The 20,840-nt window shown below is 45.0% G+C and overlaps 1 protein-coding gene across 1 annotated transcript in view; it reads right to left on the reverse strand.

Moving 5' to 3' along the window:
* Positions 1–1,172: 1,172 nt before the first annotated feature.
* DNER (delta/notch like EGF repeat containing) overlaps positions 1,173–20,840 on the reverse strand; it is a 249,442-nt gene continuing 229,774 nt past the window's right edge. The window contains exons 11-13 of the mRNA XM_054700131.1: positions 17,412–17,543; positions 8,215–8,461; positions 1,173–2,091 (exon numbers count right to left, since the gene is read on the reverse strand). Coding sequence (XP_054556106.1) covers positions 1,980–2,091; positions 8,215–8,461; positions 17,412–17,543 — 491 coding nt within the window. The 3' untranslated portion in view covers positions 1,173–1,979. The remainder of the gene's footprint in view (positions 2,092–8,214; positions 8,462–17,411; positions 17,544–20,840) is intronic.

Consider the following 20,840-nt stretch of genomic DNA (forward strand, 5'->3'; position numbering starts at 1 on the left):
CTGACTCGGATTTATGTTTCACAATTACAACAGCAGTTGTGTTGCTTTGGGTGATAGTGATGGAATACCCAATTTAAAACTGTTTAAACAATAAAAACACTGCTCTAGACCAGCTCTGTCCATTAGAACTTTCTGAGATGAAAATGTTCTTTAATCATAGTGTCCAGTTTGGCAGCCACTCAGTTCATCTTGGGGTGCAAGGGAAGAGAGGCAACAAGAAAGTGGAGTTCAACCCCCGGCAACATTTTCGAGCCCTTCCTGTGGATAGAGGTGTGTGTGAGCCACGCAACCAGGAAGACTGAAATAAGCAGGTCTGTGTGTGTTCCATGGTGCTGAAGCAACCATGTTCATATTGTATTCTGACTTCACTTCCAAACACGTCAACAAACTAAAAACATTAACATATTTCACTGTGTCATTTAATAATCAGCCTGTGGGTGTATTGTTATGTCATTGGTAGGATTAGGGACAGATGTTTAGGGGAGAGACAAGGAAGGAAAAGCATCTGAAATTCTGAAATACTTCTTTTGCACAAACCCTCCCCTCCTACCTGGTTGAAGGGCTTCTCCTGGCTTTGCCAAATGTTTCCATGTGAAGGTATAATGAATTTTTAAATAATGAGTCTGGGACTTCTGCTTGGCATTTGGCTGCAAAATCGAATTGAATAAAACATTCAATTGAGTTTCTTAGCCTTCAAGTTGCTAAGGACTAAGTTGCCATTTGTGAAGGCCATTTCATTTCACCTCCCCAGGATAGCAGCTTGGGAGATGTTTCTCGAAACCACTGGAGCTCTCTCATCATGCCTACAGACATTTCTGGATTTCAGTGTCCCCCCACATTGACATGGCAAATTTGATGCACAAGTTAAGATGAAAATCGTTCTTATTTTTTTCACCCTTCATGTTTACAGGAAGGCAAGGGTGGTTTGGGGACAATTAGGTTACGAGTGCTCCTGGGAGATGGAAGCAACCAGAGACTGTCCTCCTCAGAATGGTAAATGCAAAAAACAGCAGGATTGTCTGTTGGCCCAATAATATCAAATCTAAAAAAATCTATAGCATTTTAAAAAAACAAGAGACAAGAACATCCTTGACTTGGTAACATTTATTCAATATTCTTTGAAATTAGCAAGAATCGGAAGAAGCACATCAATCAAATACAGCCACAAAAATGTCCTGGATATAAATAAAGATGCACTAGGGTAATACTCAGTACTGAAGGAACCAGCACGCTGGTACACTTACTAATTCTTAGCAACAAACAACTCCAACGTAAAGTTAATTTACTCACAATATAAAACCCCGGACTTCTTAAAGAAAATAGAGATTCAGTTCGATCACCATTTGCGTCACGAGGCCCATTCGTGATGGATGTTTGCGAGGCCCGGTTTGATGACTGTCACAAAAATGACAAAAAAACAAACTTAAAGGAATGTTTCCGCGAGGTTCCACCAAACGGTGCAGAAATAAGTTACTCACCCATGCACGGGATAAGGCAGAGGCTAATTTCATTCGGGTTAGGAATAATAAATTAAACTAGCTTCTTTTTCACAAAACAGACATTTCAGACTCCTGGTGAAGTCACAGGTATACTGATTAGGCGTCGTAGTCTACAAGCATCTCCTACCTCTACTCGGAAAGCTGCACTCACAGGCCACATGGGAGCTTCGCCTTGGTTAGACTCGCGTCACAACCCCAGACATGAACCTGGTCTCGTGTCTACCGCGGAGAGACCACACACTAGCTGAAGCGGACGGTTTAGAGAGCTGGGAGGACATGAAAACGTTGTCTACGGATTTCACAAATTCCGTTTTTAAAATATTTTTTTCAAACTAAAAGCTGCAGAAAATTAGTTCTTAAATATTCTACCGAAAACTCTTGAGCAGCTAACGTTTTAAATTTCTTAAGCTCTTTATTTTCTTAAAAATATTGAAATGAGTGTAGGACCCCCATCGTTTTGAAAAATAATCCCCAAAAAGATTACAAATCTTTTGTTTTAATCAGTGTGACCAACGGTTTGTCGTCGGGGCTGTAATCCTCGTAGGCGATGGGGGTCACGTCGTACATGGCCGGCCGGGATTTCTTTCCAAACCTGAAATGACAGGGGGAGAGGGGTCTGTTAGATAAATCCTGGGTGGCAGACTTACAAAAGGCAGGCGGTGAGAATGTCTTCTATTCAAGAATCAAATGGAACTATAAAAATACGCTAAAAAAAATATATTCTCTAGCAAGGGCAGAAATTTAAGCCCTCCGATGTTAGCATTGAAAGAGTATAAATATTAGTCTTCAGTGCAGGAGGCAAAAAAATGGATTTCACAAAACACAGAGCCCAAATTAATGTGGCAGCTTGTAGGTTAAATCTTGGCAAAGCAGTCGAGCGTGACAGCTCTACAATAGGTTTTAAGAAAACGTGTATGGATTTGTCTTTTCCTTCTGAGACCCATAACTGTTTGGAGAGACAAGTTTATTTTACATCCACTCTGTTGTGTGGAATACAGAGTGGCAGGGGGTCTTTCTGGACTGGAGACGGATACATCTCCTTCAGAACCTTCTAGAGGACGGTGCAGGCTCAGGGGTCATCTGAGGGATGGAGGGCGGAGACAACCTCCTCGAAAGGGTGTTTGTCCAGACTGTGCCAGCACCCACCCTTGGAGCCCCCCTTCCACCACCCCCACCACCCCCGATGTGCACACACATCATTGTTTTTCCTCTGAGCACAAAGCCACTGTCCCAGCAGATTGGTATATATCAAAATCCTCTCAGCGGCAGAACGGATGGCCTAAAGCCAGTGGTGTCAGAATCCCACTTCAGGTCCTCCTGCCAAACCAGTCTTAAAATGGCAATTATTAAAATAAAGCCAATTCAACTTCTGGGTGGTCTCTTCCCATTCAAGACCTCACCTTCCCTAGAGCCCTGGAGTGCAAAATGATTTAAACAATCTCCCACACGTAACGGCTGTGCCTCTCCGCCGCCTGATAGACAACGTTTTCAATAGTTTCAAGTCCAAAGAAAAAATAAATTTTAAAATGGATTTAAAAAATTTTAAAAGGCTGCTGAGATGGGTCCCTAGCACAAAAAGGGGTTTATTTACCATGACTCCTACCCCACGCCCCCCCATTTTCTCTGTCTTTTGCTGTCTGTGAAAGTCTGTCTCCTCAGAGCAATGACAAGTGGAATTTAGTGGGGAACAGGAAAACTTCACATTCTTCATTAGATTTTTTATATTTAAACATTCCTCGAGCTCTGTTCCAATTCGCTCAAGGTTTATTAGCCCGCAGGAGCCCAAAGGCACAAACCTCACCCACTGGGAGGGCACCAGTCAAAACGCAGAGACCCTCTACTACTAACACAATTATTAAAAGCTTCAGGAACGCCATCGGAAAGGAAACAACCCTCCTACACTGTTGAGGGGAGGTAGACTGACCCAACCGCTATGAAACATGGCGTGTGTTTGGTGGGGAGGGTGTCTCAAAATATTAAAAATAGATGTACCATATGATCGAGTGATCCCACTCTTAGGTATCTACCCAAGGAGTGAAAAAAAACACTTATCTGCAGGGCTCAGTGCCCTCCTACGTTCACTGCAGCACTATTTATAATAGCCGAGTCATGGAGACAACCTATGTGCCCAAGGATGATTAGTGGATTCAGATGCAGTCTATACACACAATGGAATACTATTCAGCTATAAAAAATGATGAACTCTTGCCATTTGCAACATGGATGAAAGTGGAGGGGAAGATGCTAAGCAAAATAAATCTGAAGGAGAAAGACAAATGGTGGATGATGCCATTTATATGTGGAATACAGAGAAACAAAACAAAGGAACAGACAAAACTAAATCAAACAAGCCATAGAAATATGACTGCGGAATTCAAGCTACCAGACGGGAGTGAGGGAGCTGGGAGCAAATGGAGGAGTGGCCCAACGGGCTGCAGTGGAGGACTCAGGGTGCTTTGGTGGTGGGTGTGGCAAGGTGACATTCATCTGAAGACATGTGAAGCTCCATCCCTAAATGATATCTGGTGCTGTAAACCAATGTCACCCCAATAAAAAGTAGAAAGGAGCCTCCCCTGGTGGCGCAGTGGTTGAGCGCTGGGCTGTAAGGCTTCCCGCAGCCTCTGCAGCACCGGTTCGTTCACCTGTTGCAGGCGAGGGTCCCACAAAAAATGAATGAATGAATGAATAATAAATAATTAAATAAATAGTAGTACAAAAAAGATGATGTGCAGGTTTGGTGAAGGTCCAGGACTGTGCATAAATGTGGTGGGACCCCAGCAAGGGGTGCCTTTCTCTAATTGAGTGAGGTTGGCATAATCTGAGACTGGGAAAAGGGGTTAACAGTGTAAAAGCCAACTGATTCTTGCACTTTCTCACAACTCTGAACCTTCCCAAGGCCACTTTAAAGTGCAAATAAATATTCTGATGCTCTATTTCTAATAAAATAGCTAACATAGTAACAATATACCACTGACAATATCAAGTCACTTAAATGGATTAATATTTGAAATCTGGCCATCCCAGTGAAAAATTCTCTTCATCCTCACAGTGGCCATGGGGGGCAGTTTCTTGTGGGAAGCTGAGGCCACTGTCACAGAACCAGGGATCGCCAATCTCAACCATGGGCAGCTGAGAGGAAAATCCAAGCAGCTGAATAGATGATTAAAATGCCCATTTGATTTTTCATAGGTTTTCACAGTTGAAAGAGGAATCTGCTTCTCCAAATCTAGACAGTTAGGTGTCTCCGTTCAAAGGGCTATAAGGACCGGTTGCCCTGGGGCTGAACTGCACGCTGGCAAGAGGTGTTTGGGAGTGACAGTCTCGGGTACACTGAGCAAAACAAGGCAAGGACTGACCCACATGTCCACACCACATGGGCAACGTCCACCAGAGAACAAGGGGTGTGGCTTCAGATTGGTTGGTGCTGTGAGGTCAACTCCAAACCAGCCTGGGTTCCAAAGTATAACACTGATGACAAAGTCCCATGGTTAAAACAGGACAATGTCCCCACCACTCTTCTGGAAAACCCCTGCGTGATGACTTAACTACTGGCCAAGAAGCCTGTCCAAATTCCTCAGGTGAGACATAGAGGTCTCCACTCAACGTGCAAGGATTGACTATATGCAAACTCAGATGGCTTCATTCACAGAAACACAGCTGGGGAGTACACACACACACACAAACACACACCAAACCAGACAAGACTCTCCTTGAACCTCCCAGCCCCATTAAGTGGGGAGCTCACACCTGGTGAGAAGGGGAGATGTATCAATCCTTAGATTTATGACATCGACATCTTTTTCTGTCTCCTTTGATTCTCAGGATTGGGTGGGCGTGAAGAGACAGGCTAACACCTCTGAGACTCCACCTTAACCTCTCAGGCACGAAACTGTAAAGGCAGAGTTTTTATGGCATTGTTCTTTTTCTCAATTACCATGCTGCCTTCCCTTACCATAACACGATTTGATTGTTAAAAAATAATTGGAAGCTAGAAAAAAATTACTGTGTAGACCAGGGGTTAGAAAACTACAACTGACTATAAACTAAACCAATTATAGCCTGTTTTTAAAATAAAGTTGTATTGGAACAGTCTCGCCCATTCATAAAGGTCTCACACCACAAAAGCAGAGTTGAGTAGTTAGGACTGAGACCCAGAGACTGACCTAAAGTCTACATATCTTGCAGGCCCTTGGTGAGGACTATAGGCACCCACAGGGCCTCTCTCTCAAGGGTGTAGCTACAGAGCAGGTCAGAGAAGCACTGGCCAGTTGGGGCAGCAGCAGAGCCCCTGTCACTGGCATCTCAAACATCATGGATGATGGCAAGTTGTGGGCACCTTATCCCACTGGAGAAACCAAACACAAGGCACATCAAAGAGTGGACATTCTTCTGGTTCACAGTCTTCTGAAAGTCAACAGCTCAAATAGCACCGCAGAGAATGGCAGGTGGTTCTGACCCTGAGAAAAGTCCAAACGGGGAGATGCTATTTGAGACAAAGCGTGTCCTTTCACACCTCACCCCTTTTGCCTCCTGGGACCAGGCACTCAAAGCCGAGCAGCGGAGATTAAACCTGGACTCCAGGAACTGGAAAGTCCTGGCTTCCCTCCTGCTGCTTCAAGGCAAACCTGGAGCAGGTGACTCAGGATGAAAGGCGGCTGCCGTGTAACCTAGACGCAGCAGCCCCCACTGCCAACAGCAGGGCCACCAGACACTTCCCAGTGGCTGTGACTGTCACAGATGACCCCTGGGTATACACCCGTGTGGCCACTGGGCTGCACTCATTCAGAGCCAATGTCGCTGTCAGGGGAGCAGCGGGGAGACAGACTATGAAAGTGACTTTTGCTACAGGCTGCGCTGACAACTACAGAGAGGGTGATGCCATGCCAAGTTTTTAACAAGACTGTCCAGGCTTTCCAGGAAAAGGGAGTCAAAGGGGCTCTGCAGCCAGAGACCCAGCCAGGGCCTCCAGAGCCTTGCTGTCGAAATCACAGCACAGCTCAGTAGACATTTCAAAGGGAGTGTTCCCAGATATTTGGGGAGGCCTTGTATTATCTTCAGTGGTTTTATGCGCAGTTGCTGGTGCGTGCAGAGCTTGGGTAGGAATTCTGCAGTGCAGATTTGTGATAAAATCGGCACCAAATGAGAACCAGGTTTGTAAAGGCTTTCAAGTTTATCCTTTCATTCCAAGAGTATTCAGTTAAATATCTTCCCAGTGGTCTATATAAGCAGGAGGCTCAGAAGAATCCACCTTCAACTCTTTGGAGACTGAAATAAAATTCCTCTTGAATGCAATAGACTGTACCAGAGACTCCTCTGGGCGTTAGAGGGAATCCGGTTCCCAGGGACTCCTACTCTACCCAGTATTTAGAGTCACAGGTTCTACCCACTGCTGGTGAATGAAGTCCCTCCAGGCATTGGGAGGAGAGACAATTTCTGAGCAGCAAAGGAACTTATCTTTTTTTAACCTTCTTGCCACCCCAACCAGTGACTTCAGGATACTGCAAACACTCCTGCAAGCTGGTACCCTTTAATAAGCAGGGGCACTGGAAAGAATCTGCCTCTCAGGTCAAAATATCCTATGCCAACCCCTAACCATGATCAGCCATTTATTTCAGACCTCATATTGTGGTAAGTCCATGACAGGCCAGGATCTATTAACAACATCAAATTGAAAGCGATGGCCTGTATGTGCAGGTGAGGGGGAGCGAGAGTCTAAATCCCACCAACAGACTCAGCTTCTATGCTATTCACACAGAATTTGTGGGTCCTTATGTCTCAATCAAACTAATATACAGCACCCCGATAAAGATAAAGCTGCTAATACTTTCCTTGAGCCTCTGTTAAGACACCCAGATCAGCCCACTTTTTACCCAGCATACTGACCTCCTGAATTGTGCAATTAAATTGTTCCACCAACGAAAGGAAAAGATAGAATGCTTAGCTCAATGCTGCTTTTATTTTTATAATAAATATTCTTTGCAAAATTCTACAAAATGTTAGATTAACTGAATTTCTTGGTGTTGTAGTAGATCTGGAGAAGTAAATACGGTGCTATCTCTTTATACACCATTTTAGTATTTTTAATTTAATTTGCTTGTCATTACTCCCTAAGGAGGTCACTATCTTGCTCTGCAGTTGAGGGAACTGTATTGTAGGAGGTTAAATACAGTCAGGTAACCGAGTCGTTGATCTCAATGACATATGTCAGATGCTGAACACACAATACTTTCTATGATGTCACACTAACTCCTTGTCTCTTGGGGAGGATTTTCTCCAGGAAAAGGACACTGTTTTATATACTATGAGCTCAATGAGCAGAGTGATCGCTGTTTGTTATGCCTTTACTAAGCCCTTAAATCAAGTGGAATAATTGATATCCATGCTGATGATTTGAAGAGCAACTCAGCTAAACACATTCCAAAAAAATCATCAAAACATGTTTCATATACAAGGATTAAGAATCAAATATTCATAGCACAGATAAATACAATTAAATGAATAGATATAGTCAACGAGAAAAAGAGAGAGCAGCAAATTAAAAGGGATTTGCTTATAAAGTGACTGAATTATCTGTTGCCCAATAGCTCCTTGAACCTGTGTTTGATTCCTTGAAATCCTCTCTGCAGATGTAAAGTCCTGTTTATAATAGTACCAAGAATGCTCATGTGAAGCAGAATGTCCCTTCTCCCCCCCTCCCCCTCTTCCCGCTGCCCACCTGGCATGCCGGATGGAAGCGATGGCATTGCTAAACTCGCTGTCGATGCTGCGGCAGTTGTAGAATTCCTCGTAGGCCGGCCTGGACGAGCCCTGGTACTCGATGCGGCTGATGCGGCAAATCCCCACAATGAGGATGATGAGCATCAGGATGAAGGCGACGCAGAGAGCCCCGATGATGATGTAGAGGGAGTGCCGGGGCATGTTGGTGAGACTCTCCGCCATGTGCCCGGACTTCCACTGGAGGTCTGAAGAAGAGAAGCAAGTGGTTGGATGTAGATTGTGGCTTCAGAACCGAAAGTTCTTTCCTGTCCTTGCACAGGTATTTGAAATTAAGGGCTGTTGAACCTGGGAAGAATTACTGTCTACGCATCATCCAGATGAAGGGGTATTTCCTTAATCCATAAGGACCTCTTACACAGTATTAAAAAATATATATATACAAGCCATAGGAAACTAGACAAGGGGTATAAAAAGTAATTCACCAAAGAAATCCAAGTGAAAAACTGTTTAACTTCACAATTATTTTGAAAAATGCAATTCCCCTATCAGTTTCCAAATAGTATTTAAAAATTTTGATAACCACAATTGACAAGAGGACAGAAATGTGGACCATGTAAATTAACACACCGCCCTTGTATGGACTGAATAATATAAACTACAAACTCCAGTTTTTAGAACATATGTTGGGGAAATAGTCCTATAGATATATAAAGTCCAAAGTGCCAGGGTGTTCATCACAGCATCACAATTTTTAAATGTTAAAATATCAACTAGTACACATGTGGAAAAGGATTCAGAAACTTAGCATAGACACCCATGTGCTGACTACTCAGAGTTAATAAATGTCTGTATGTGACCACTTGTGTTTCAAATTTTTTCACGAGTTTTTTAAATAAATAAAATGTTACAGGGCCCCCCTGGTGGTGCAAGGGGTTAAGACACAACCTATGAAGCTCCCCACAGCCAGTGCAGCACAAGTTCCATACAAGGTCAGGGAGCTACCCACACGGTGCAGCAGACCTCTCCTGTCTCGCCCGCTGCTCCCCTCAGCAGTGTGTTTCAGTCAGTCTGCCTGTTCTGTGCCCCACTCTGTCTCTGGTGAATCCTCTCATCCCCCACACCTCTGGCCTGTACCCCAGTTCTTGTATGCATAAATAAATCTTTTTTAAAAATAAAATGTTACAGACATTTTGACCTTGACAAAAGATTACATAATTGATGAAATTGAAAAAATGGGAAACAACATAAATATTCAACTCTTAGTGAGATGAAGAGATGCTATTCATCAAATAGCAATGGAATAAAAGTAGGTTACCAAGCAGGACTAGTTTTATAGGACAACTGCATGTGAGCTCTAAGTCTGTCTACACAATGAAAAGGTGGAAAGGATAATAATGATGGCATTTGTTTTCTTACTATTCTAAGCTTTTAAAACCCATCTCATGGGGGTCTCCCCTGGTGGCACAGTGGTTGAGTGCTAGGTTGTGAAGCTGCCCGCAGCCTCTGCAGTGCCGGTTTGATCCCCTGCCGCCGGGTGAGTGTCCCACATGGTGCGCAGACCTCTCTTGCTGCGCCTGCTGCTCCCCTCAGCAGTGGTGTACTTCAATCCTTCTGCCTGTTCTGCTCCCTGCTCTGGCTCTGGTGAATTCTCTCACCCTCCTGCGCTTCTGACTGTACCCAGTGCTTGTATAAATAAATAAATAAATCTTTAAAAAAAAATAAAATAAAACCCATCTCATTCAATCATTGCAGGCACCAGAAAATATATTATTTTCTTTTCCCACTTTACAGATAAATTCTAGGAAACTGATGTCATTTGTTAGATGGGTTTATCGAATGCAAGTCTAGGTCCAAGTCCTTAGCCTCTGCCTCTTACAGGACTGTGCTCATAACAGTGACCTATGGAAGGAACAATTACAAGTATTTTTATTTCTTCCTTTAAATTTCATAGTCTTTTCCAGATATTTTCAAAAATAGGGTGCATAGCTTTCATAATAATGATAATAAAACATGGGCAATACATTATTAAAAATTAAAAAATGGAATTATCCTCCAACATAATTAGTGGAGGAAGGAATGTGGATCTTGGGATCACACCAACCTTGCTTTCAATCCCATTTGCAACATTTATTCAACCTCCCTAAGCCTTATTTTCTTGATATTTAAGATGAAAATAGCAACATATACCCCATGAGGTTGCTGTGAGCACGAGAAAAAAAAAAAGGATGGTAAGAAAATCTACTGCCTCAGTGGGTGGCCCCTGAGGAGGGGAAGTCACAGTGGCAGAGGAGGGAAGGATAAAAAGGAAGTGAATATTGTCCTTAGAGGCTGGTGCTCCAAGCTAAGGGTCACTCAGCAGTCCCTGTGCCCTTCCAAAATGCATCCACTTGTATGAGAATGAAAGAAAACAGAAAATGGAACATAATCTCAGTCTGTCCAGGTCAACAGTATCAAATCATGTCCCGTTTACAGACCTGTGCTCAATGGTATGGTCTGGAAAACAAGAACACGATAGAAAAGAAAGCTGTGGAACTTTTTTCAAGAGAGTGTAGATAAGACCAAAGGCAAGCTAAGCTCATTTGGAAACAAGATGCCGTCTCTTTTCACACCACCATCTCCTCTTCCAGGCCATCACCTCCACATGAGATTCTGGGGGAATGAGAGGGCCAGTCTTCCCATGAAATTGTGAGGACCCTTCTTATTGTTCCATTTCAGGTGGGAGCCTTTGCAATCTCATCATAGCTACATCCTCGGTGATTGTGGAAGCCCAGAAAGAGCTTTCCTTTATCTTGAAAGGATACAACCTAAAGAAGCTCCCAAGTAGACTCCCAAACAAGGAACCAAGGGTGCAGACCCCTTTCCTGTTTACCCAGTGGAAGAAGGACCCACGCGCTGAGCCTGGATGGTTCCTGAAACTTAGACAAAAAGGAGATGAATGAAGTTGCTGCTGAGCTTGTGCACAGATCGGCTGACTCCTGAGTCTTTTACCAAGACCCCTGAAATCTGTTTTTGCCATTTGAGTTCACCTGTCTGAACTCACAAAACCCAGAGCACTAAGACTGACATTTAGTACATTCACTGCTCCCTCTGAACTAACTCACATCCAGGAAGCTGAGTGACATAAATCACCACAAAAATGGTTGTGATGGAAGGGAGAAGGTTTTTGTGAAACTCGAACCAAGTCTCAATCCTCAAGTCAGCCATTTCATTTGGCAGTACCTGGTACACACTGAGACAGAGAACTCATTTTTCTGGCTGCAAGAAAAGTGTGACTGGCTTGATTTCCAAGTATTTCAACACCCTGAAAAATTTAGTTGTAGGCTGCAGCCCAGCATTCACAGAGTATGCTCTGACACCCACCAGCACCAACATGAGGACAGCCAGGGCTGTTTCTGCCCCAGCACAGTGGAGGGCTCAGATCTGACCGCTGTGGCGGGGCCACAAGAGTTCGGGATCAGCGTTTATGGCCCATGCATAACTTCATGTAAATGGCTACACATCTTATTGATTGTGCAAATGTAGCAAGAGAAAAACTGCACAGTGGAGATTCAACAACTACGCTGGGTTATGAGCTCAGGGACATATTCCAGGCCTGATGAGCTGCCTAAATTGCTCACATTTCTGATCATCTGCTCTACTTCCCCCAACTCTGCACTCCAAGCTGTCTGGGTTTGGGGGAAATTTATCTTAAAATTTCTCCCAACATATCTACTTCCCTACTCTCTCCAATCCCTCCTTAAAAAAAAAAAAGTGAAATGCAACTTTACTGCCATCTCAGACTTTTCTGGTAGCTGTGAACATGGCTGCTTTACACATGAATCAGGTGAGTAGCCAGGCTGGAGCTGAATAAATGCAACACTTGGTCTAAGAAGCAGCAAATGGATCTGCAGCAGGTGGCTGTAGCTGCCATCTCCTGGGCCAGGGGCATCCCTAGAGTCCCATCTCATGAATCATTTACCATACTGACTCCAGCTCAGCTCAGAGAGGAAGCACCCAGAACGTGCTGGAAGGGATGAGCTCATCAGCCCCAGCAGATGCATAAGCAGGAACCACGCATGCAAACTGTTCAGAACAAATGCAGCATGGACGCATCTGAGGGATCATTTGTGTTTTGGATTAAGCTCATTTTGTTTGAGCTTTGTGTTTTCCAGAATGCCTTCAACGTGCTCCTTTCAGTTGGACCTAAAATATCATCTTGAGGGTGGTAAACGGACAGGACCCAGAGCAGCTGCTCAAATGTGACCACTGATAGTCAAAGGGCAACCTGCTGTGGGGCAGGCACATCACCACAGACCGGACAGCATCACATACATTTATGACCGATTTATCAAGGCCTGTGGCTCAGACTTTGTTTTCTGGCCAAGGGTTCAAAACTAGAACTACAGGAGGCCCTGTTCAGTCGGGCTGCTTCACCACCTCTTCCCACCATCGCTCTTCCAGAAGCAGGCAGAGGCTGCATTCCCGGAGTCCATGTATTTACTAGTTGGAGTAAATAGAATAAGTGACTCACCCTTGGGCCCCCCCCCCCCACTATTGGGAAAATTTTAAAGACAAGGAGTTAATGTGGGTTTAAATGCTCATGAGAACTTAGAACAATGCTATCAACCGAAATCAAGATACTAACTGCAAAAACCCTTAAGTGACTCCATTTTTGAGAATTTATCCTGCTCATCGTCTCACACAAGGATGTGCAGAGATGCATAGACAAGAACGTCCATCTAGTATTGTTTTTAAAAGCAAAAAGCCAGAAGTGGTTTATCTATTGATCAGTGATCAGAGGGCTGCCTAAATAAATTAGGGAGTGTCTAAAGAGTAGAAATACCATGTGGTGTTAAAATGAGTGAGGTCTACCTGCACCAGCCAAGACAGAGAGATGTTCAAGGTGTATTAGTGAACATAAAGCAAGATGCTGGGTGTCATTTCCTGGGGGAGAAGATGCCCTTTCCTGGGGGAGAAAATGGGACTTGTAAATGGCTGACAGCTGTTACCGCCGGGGAGGGAAGTGGGAGTTTGGGTGGAAAGGAAGATTAATTTTTTTATCCTATGAGAACAACAACAAGAAAACCCCAATCTTTTTGTATAATAAAGTCTGATCATACAATATAACCATTGGACAAATTCCTTAAGCTATTATTAAATTCCATGCATTTTAAGGAGAGGCAAGAGCTGCCTGTACGAGCAACTCTTATCAACAGTGGTGAGGCCTTGGGCTGACGAGCGGGAGAAGGCAGGGCTGTTTCACTGATCTACACCCTATGTCCACGGTCCACATTGACAAAAAGCAACCACTGATCACTGGAGGGCCACACAAACCTCAGAGAGCCTATTCACCTGCAGAGTGTCATTGATTCAGTAGTTGAACCACAGACTCAACAGTTCTGTGGGCAGCAAGGCTGCCTGCAACGCTGTGTCAGCCTTACAGCTCTGGCAAGACCACACAGAACACACCCTTATAGAATTGTGGTTTTAAAGCCTTGATTCCAGGAAGGCAGAATTTTTATTAAATTCTAAGAAAACACCTTTGCGTTCAGTTCCAAGGTGGTAGAAATAAGTGGCAAAAAATTAAAGTCTTGACAGGGTTGTTCTGTTAAGCTCCAAGCTCAGGGTTTGCATTGGCATCAGAGGATGGATGAACACCATAGTGACTGGAATGACACTTTTAGGGTAGTTCTGGATCAATTTCCTTGATGGTTTTGATGAATCTGTGTAGTCTGCTAGGTTTCCGCTTCTCATAACTGATTGGGGGCTAGATAGCAACTCTAAAGGAGCAAATTTCTAAGAAATGTTCATGTTTGGGGTAAATACCAGACACAGGAGGCAGCCACAGAACCACCAACTTGGCACTGATTTGCTAGCACATTCCATGGAGCTTGCAGAATCCCTGGCGATGGCTGATTCACTGCCCTGTGCAGAGCCCACCACATCCTGCACCTTGAATCGGCTTAAATCACATCTATGTGAATACTTACCATGATAATTAGGATGATACTGTAACAGGAAAAAAGCAGTTCTAAATTATCCCAAAATATTATAATTTTGAAGGTCAAATGGGGGTGCGGGGATAGGAACCAATTAACAGGATGCTGCGGCAGACAGAATAATGGCCCCCCAGAGACAAACACGTCCTAATCCTCAGTACCTGCGGCTATTACCTCACCTGACAAACGGGACTTAGCAGCTGTGATTAAGTCGCGAGGTTGTCCTGGATCATCAAGTGGATGAAGGGAAGCGGGAGAATTGGAGGGCGCATGAGGATGGAACTGGAGTTCAGAGTGGCGTGAGCCGTGAGCACTGACTCTGAGGACGGAGCAAGGGGCCAGGAGCCGGGCAGGTGTGCGGCCTTGAGCAGGCGAAGGCAAGGAAGGATTTCTCCCCTAGCACCTCTGGAAGGAAGAGCCCCTCTGGTCCTCTGACTTTGGCCCACGGACACCCACTGTGGACTTCTGCCCCCCAAGAGTGCAAGGTGATGTGATGCTTTCAGCCATCACATTGGTGGTGTTGCCACAGCTATGGAAACTAGCACAGGTGGTGAGGAAAGGCATCTGGGAGGTGACATTTGAGAAGAGAGCTGAGGAGATCACTGCACTAAAGTCGGAGAGAAGGGCACTGCAGGCACAGGGAGCAGCACCAGCAGAGGCCTGAGGCAGGAATGAAGCCCACCTGCTCAAGGAGAAGAACGTGGGGCTATGTGACTAAAGCAGAATGAGTGAGAAAGGGAGGCAGGGGAGGTGAGCTTCGAGGCGGGGGTCAGGCAGGCGGGACATCTGCCCCATCCCTGACAACTCAGCAGCCCCCATGCTGTGGAGTCACGGGGGCCATGCCTCGCCTTCTCCTCTGTATGCACCAGAACTCCCCTGCGGGCGTTGAACAGCCTGAGCCTGCCCTTGCGCCATCCTGCTGTCCACCTCTTGGCTTCTGGCACTTCAGAAATGCAGAGGCTCAGGCTAGAGGCCCCAAGGCCAGGCGCCGACAGCAGACAGAGGCCTCTTCCATTTCCCCCCAGGGCTAGGCCAGACTCTGCACCACCCCTGCTCCGAGGATCCACTCCACATCGGATCCAGTTCTCCAGACTGGCCTCTGGCTCCGGGGACCTGTCCTCACATGCCTCGGACACATGGTCTCCAGTCTAACATTTGGGTGGAACACCCAACAGGGCCCAGCAGAAACCTAAGCTGAGATGGCTGCTTTTAATGCCTTTGAGCTACTGGAAAGGTGCAAATGAGATAAAATAGAAAGCCATATTCCGGGTGAACCCAGAATAGAGAGCCCAGGGTGGACCAGATGTGTGATGGGCCCACAGCACCCAGCCCCTCGGGAGGTCTGTGCCCTGGACCATGCGTCATCTAAAAGGCCATGGGATCAGTCAGTCCTCCTGGTGAGGGGCTCAAGGTGACAGAGCTATAGTAAATGAGCATTTATCTAGTGCCTACTGTGTTGCAGAAATCTGCATCTATCTGCCTCCTTTAATCCTCACAGTGATCTTCTTATCACCTCTTATATGTGAGAAAGATGAGGCTCTAAAGGTACGTGTGTGTCTATCTCACAGAGCTGGGATATGAAGGAGCTATAATATAGAGCTAGAATTTGAGGCTGATTTTTATCTTTTTTATTACTTCATTCTCATTTTTCCTATATTGTCATCATTGAAAGGCGGTAGTCTTTATTTTTTTTAAATAATTAGATTTTACTTCAAAAACTTGAGGGCATCTTGTGTGTGCCCAATTTCTTACCCATCCTTCCCCATATACTTACGTTCACAATGAAGAAGAAAGTTATAAATATATTGAAATTAAATTAAAAAAAATAAAGTCTTAAATAGACATTACCCCCAAGGCAGAAGAATTGTTATTTCACAGAATGCCCAAATATGGGAACGAAAACTGGTTTTGGTGGGTCAGTACTCTGAGACAGCACAACGAAGGCAGACACCCAGGGGCACCCGCCAGGCAGGAAGCATGTCTGCGGCTGGGTCTGGGGTCCCTCCCACCAGCCTGCTCCTCACGCCCCACACCTTCTCTAGCCTTAACGTCCTCCACCAAATCGCAGCCCTTTGCATTTCTGCCATTGGAATCCTTTCCTGTCTCCTCCTTCAGTGACAAAGCTCCTCTCAGCCATCCTCAGAAAGGACAGTCGATCCTAAAGCCACTGTGCTTAGGAAGATTTGGGAAAGCTGAGGGTGAGTCCTGAAGACAAGTCCTTTCCCCTCAAGCTCGGAGCCCAGAGCACCAAGCTGAGCAGGTAAGAGTGGGTGGAGCAGAGAGCACCTGTCACCGGCCACGGCCCAGGAGGAGAAGGTGGCCCATCCCTGCAGGTAAGGTCACCTCCGCTGACCACCCTGCACCTCAGACAGCCTGCGGCCCTGGAGACAGGACCTGGCTGCAGGTGAGTGGTGGGGGCGGGGCAAGGAGTGGAGGCTGCAGGCAGCCCAGCCAGGGAGGAGGCAGGCAGGCGGACAGGGTGCGGATTTGCCTCCCTCCAGAGCACACAATAGGAACGACCTGTAACTGATGAGGAGCAGGCAGAGGGGCTTGGAGAGGGTCCAGGAGGGAACTTCAATGAGGATCCAACTGTTCTAATTTAAATGAGAAAAGACCCTTCCATGTTGAATTTTCAACATTCTCAAAACAACTGCAAACCCAAGTCCATGTCAGCTCTCAACTCCGCCTCAGTCCTAACAGACACAGTATTTTATGTCCACAGTCTTGACCATGGCACTGGCAGACTCTGTCACCCCTCCTTGGAGGGCACCCGGCGCTCAGCAGCTCCAAGGCTTCTGGCCTTGCTCTGCCGCTCATCCTCACGGGGCTTCTCTGCACATACTAGAGGGACCCAGTGCTTTGAAGACACTTGACAATGTACAGGCAACGTCAAGTGTGTGTGTGTGTTGTGTTTTTCCCACAAAGACTCTTTTTTGATAGGACTCTAATGCTTCTCTGCCAGCGCATTTTTGGCTGCACTAGAGGCGGTGACCCCTGGATGACATCAGCCATTCTTATCCCAGTGACAACTCTGGGTTCAGACCCGGGAAGGGGTGGGTGTGGCCTGAGGCAGGAGCAGAGGGCTGAGCTGGGGCTGGGGACACAGGTCTGGAGTCGCCCTGGGGTCCACCTCCTCATCTTCAGTGACGGAGGCCGCCTGCCTTTCTTGAATGAGTGTGGGGGTCAATCCCCCAGGAGGAGCTGCAGAAATACTCACGGATCTCGCAGTTGGCGCCCACCCAGCCGTGTGGGCAGTGGCAGGTATAGCCGTTGGGCTGGTCCAGGCAGGTGCCAGCGTGGTGGCAGGGGCCACTGTCACACTCGTTAATGTCGATGTCACACTCTTCACCTGAGGAGAGAGGGAAACGCGGTAGTGAGACACGGGGCCGCCTGTCGCCCTCAGTCCCGGGGTGAAGCCGAGAGCCACGGCCGGGTCTCGAGCTCCAGCAGCAAGGCCCACGCTGCTGTTTATAAAAAGTGCAGAACTCTCCCAAGTTTCCAGAACAAGGGCCTCTCACTTAAGGGAAACTAAACCAGAAAACAAATGGCACTGGGAAAAGCCTCTCCCCATCAGCCCCCGAATGCACTAATTACCCGAAGCCAAGGCCCAGGTCGGATAAAACTTTCCGGGTTTAGCAGAGAAGCAAACTTGGGTTCTACAGAAATCTGTTTTATTTTGGATTTATTTTTCTAAATCTGATTTATTTTTCTGAAACTCCAGGAAGCTGAAAACTCAGTTGATGGATTTTTTGTGGCCAAGTGTTCAGCATGTGTCTGGACGCCTGACTACTGTCCTGATAGAGTCCTATAGCAGGGCTCTGTGCCTGGCCTGAGTCACCTGGGGACATGTTGTCCACTTTCCAAATCCCTTCTGAGAGGGGCTTCAGTGCTCAGGGAGGCCTCCCGGCCCACCCCAGGAGAAGGTGTTGTGAGGTCTGATCTTGGCCTCACTCTGACATAAGCTTCCTGGGACAGAGTGGCTTGAAGAAGGCTCCATCCCATAATAAAACATGGCACCTAGAGCTTCTGATGCTTGTAGGCCCAGCATTTCGAGGCATTCTTGCCTCCTGCAAAGAGAGTCTAAGCTTGCAAACTAGAATATGGGCTGATAGGACTGGGGTCCAAATACCAGTGTATAGAAACTAGCTGTTTATGGAAAGGTCCATGAACAAAGCCATCCTCCTGAGATTTAAAGGCCACACCACGAATCAATACAAAATGGAGAGTTTCTTAAAGATGTTTCATCAAAGCTGAATAGAAGAGGTTATTTCAAACAGAGGCCTCTCTTTTCAAAAGAAAACTTTTAAAATATGCCTCCATTGGCTTAAAAAATACAAAAAGTGATTTAAAAAATATTCCCACCACTGCTACAGTCATACACTAAAGCAAAGGAGCAAAATCAAATATTTTATTCATTTTCAAACAGCAGTGTTTCAGTGTACACTTGGGTAATTACTTCCAGGTTGAGTTAATTAGTATTAAAGTGCCTTTTTATCTGCTATTGGTTTACCTCCTGTTTATAAAACCACCATATGTCACTCACGAACCATGATGGAGGAGGAATCTCTCACCAAAATAGTTCACATCTGTTTCATTTCACACTCTTTTTGTACCTGGCATCTATTTTATTTTTAAAGTAAAATCTGTGGAATGAAACATTTACTACTTCTCGGTCCTTCTAGGTTTGTTATAATTCACTAGTGTCTAAATGAATTTGTTTCCTGCAATAAATATAGTCATTTATGTCAATAGGAAAGACATGAAATTGATTGCCTTTACTAGCCTATTTCAAAGGTTGTCTTTCTATTAATGGGGTAATCTCTCTGAGTGGAAAAAGGTCACAGACTAAACTATTACGAACGGCATTACACAGGAGACCAGTTGAAGAGACATATAAACATGAGCGTGCTGAGAAATGTTAAAAGGAAGAAATAAAAGGCCTTGGCAAACATATGCATCAGTACTACTTTCCACCCATTTCAGAAGACAAGCTTTATTGAGGTATTTACAAAACAATCGCTTTCTTGGGCTGGCAATCTGAATCCTGCAAATTCTGAAATAAGATGCTCTTTGCAGCAACAGCTACAGGCCCAGCCTGACTTCTCCCAGCCGAGAAAAGAGAGAGGCTATCCCAAAACCCCAGTCTTCTCCAAAAGTCCAATGTCACTATCAAGACCTGAGCTCTGAGCAGATCCAGAAACTTCAGTCCAGGCCATGAAGTCTTGCTCTGGTGCAGAGCTTTCCCAGGGAGGTAAAAACAGAATTCAAGGTCCAAAGGTGCCCTAATGTGTACACTGGTTCTGGGAACTCTACAAGGCTCTAATAGAGTTGGGAGAGGCCCAAGATCCCTGGATGTATCTGATATTGGGCCCACCAGGTTGGAAGGATTTGGTAGGAATGGAAAATGACAGACAAAAATATGACCTGTTTCTGTCTATAGATGTTTATCAAATATCTAAGACCCAGGATCTGAAGGACTGGGGTCCAGAGAGAATCCTAAACCAATCTCAGGCTGACTTCCAACTCCAGAATATTCTTCAAGCTAAACTAGGGGCGAAATGACATTAACTAATGATAGGAACTCCATGCCATTTAGGCGCCCAATTACCTGGCAGTGGCTTCTGCAGCTTATGCGATATGAATGAACCCTGGTGTGATTCATGGTGCTCAGATTACTTTAGATTTATTCTAATGGCCCATTTTATAAACGGACACTGCAATCCTTCTACTTGAACCAGTTATCCTCCAACTGGCTCTCAGTTTGAGCTTTCACTGTGTCGCATGTTGGTGATGGGGCTATGGGGTGACTCTAATGTCAGGGCTCATCAGCCCAAAGAACCCCAAAGATGATAGTTCTTCTCTGCTTTATGCTGATTGGGATTTTGTCCATCAGTCTGACGCAAAATGTTTGAAGATTTATTATGAACTCTGGGAAGCAAGTTTGGTTTCCCTTACATTTCCCCATATTAAGAGTATTAAGGATTTTTATACACATTTCAACACCCTGTTTGCAATCAATATGCATTCTAGCTAATTTCAGTAGAAGGGCTCTTAGTATATTAAATCATCTTTCCTTATTTGTAGTTGACTTAATAAATCATTATGCTTTTGCAGACTTTTCATTGACTTGCTTACTTTCTTTTATTTGAGTTTGAGAAAAATCAATTACTTTTAAATCACTGTTGTGCTTGAATAACATTTGTGAAGAGAATACAAAATGAAATTTCTACTTGACTGCGGTTGAAAATAAGAACCTAAACTTCATATCTTTCACAATTTCTTTTCAATCGCCTACATTCTTAGAGACAATGCATTTGGCAGAACTTATGCAAATATACAAGTTTGCTCTTAAACTCTGTATGATTTCCTCAGATAAATTAAAATGAGAAAAGGCAAAAAATAGTTGAAATTCATTGCTTTTGGCAAATCCTTGAGTTAATAGAACTCACACTGAATGGTATCGATGAAAGTCATTATAATTATCATAGCGAGTATAAAATATAAATCACTATGTGCCAGGTATTGGGATGGCCTTTTAACTATAACTCCTTCATCTTGATGAGTATTTTATTCCAAATGAAATGAATCCAAAAAATTACTTGGAACTTCTTCTATCATGAAGGTAGAAAGACATGAGTAATCTGTC

Source organism: Talpa occidentalis, unplaced genomic scaffold (genome assembly GCF_014898055.3).
Source record: "Talpa occidentalis isolate TD23 unplaced genomic scaffold, MPIMG_talOcc4v2.1 talOcc4.3, whole genome shotgun sequence".
In the NCBI taxonomy this organism is placed as follows: domain Eukaryota; kingdom Metazoa; phylum Chordata; class Mammalia; order Eulipotyphla; family Talpidae; genus Talpa; species Talpa occidentalis.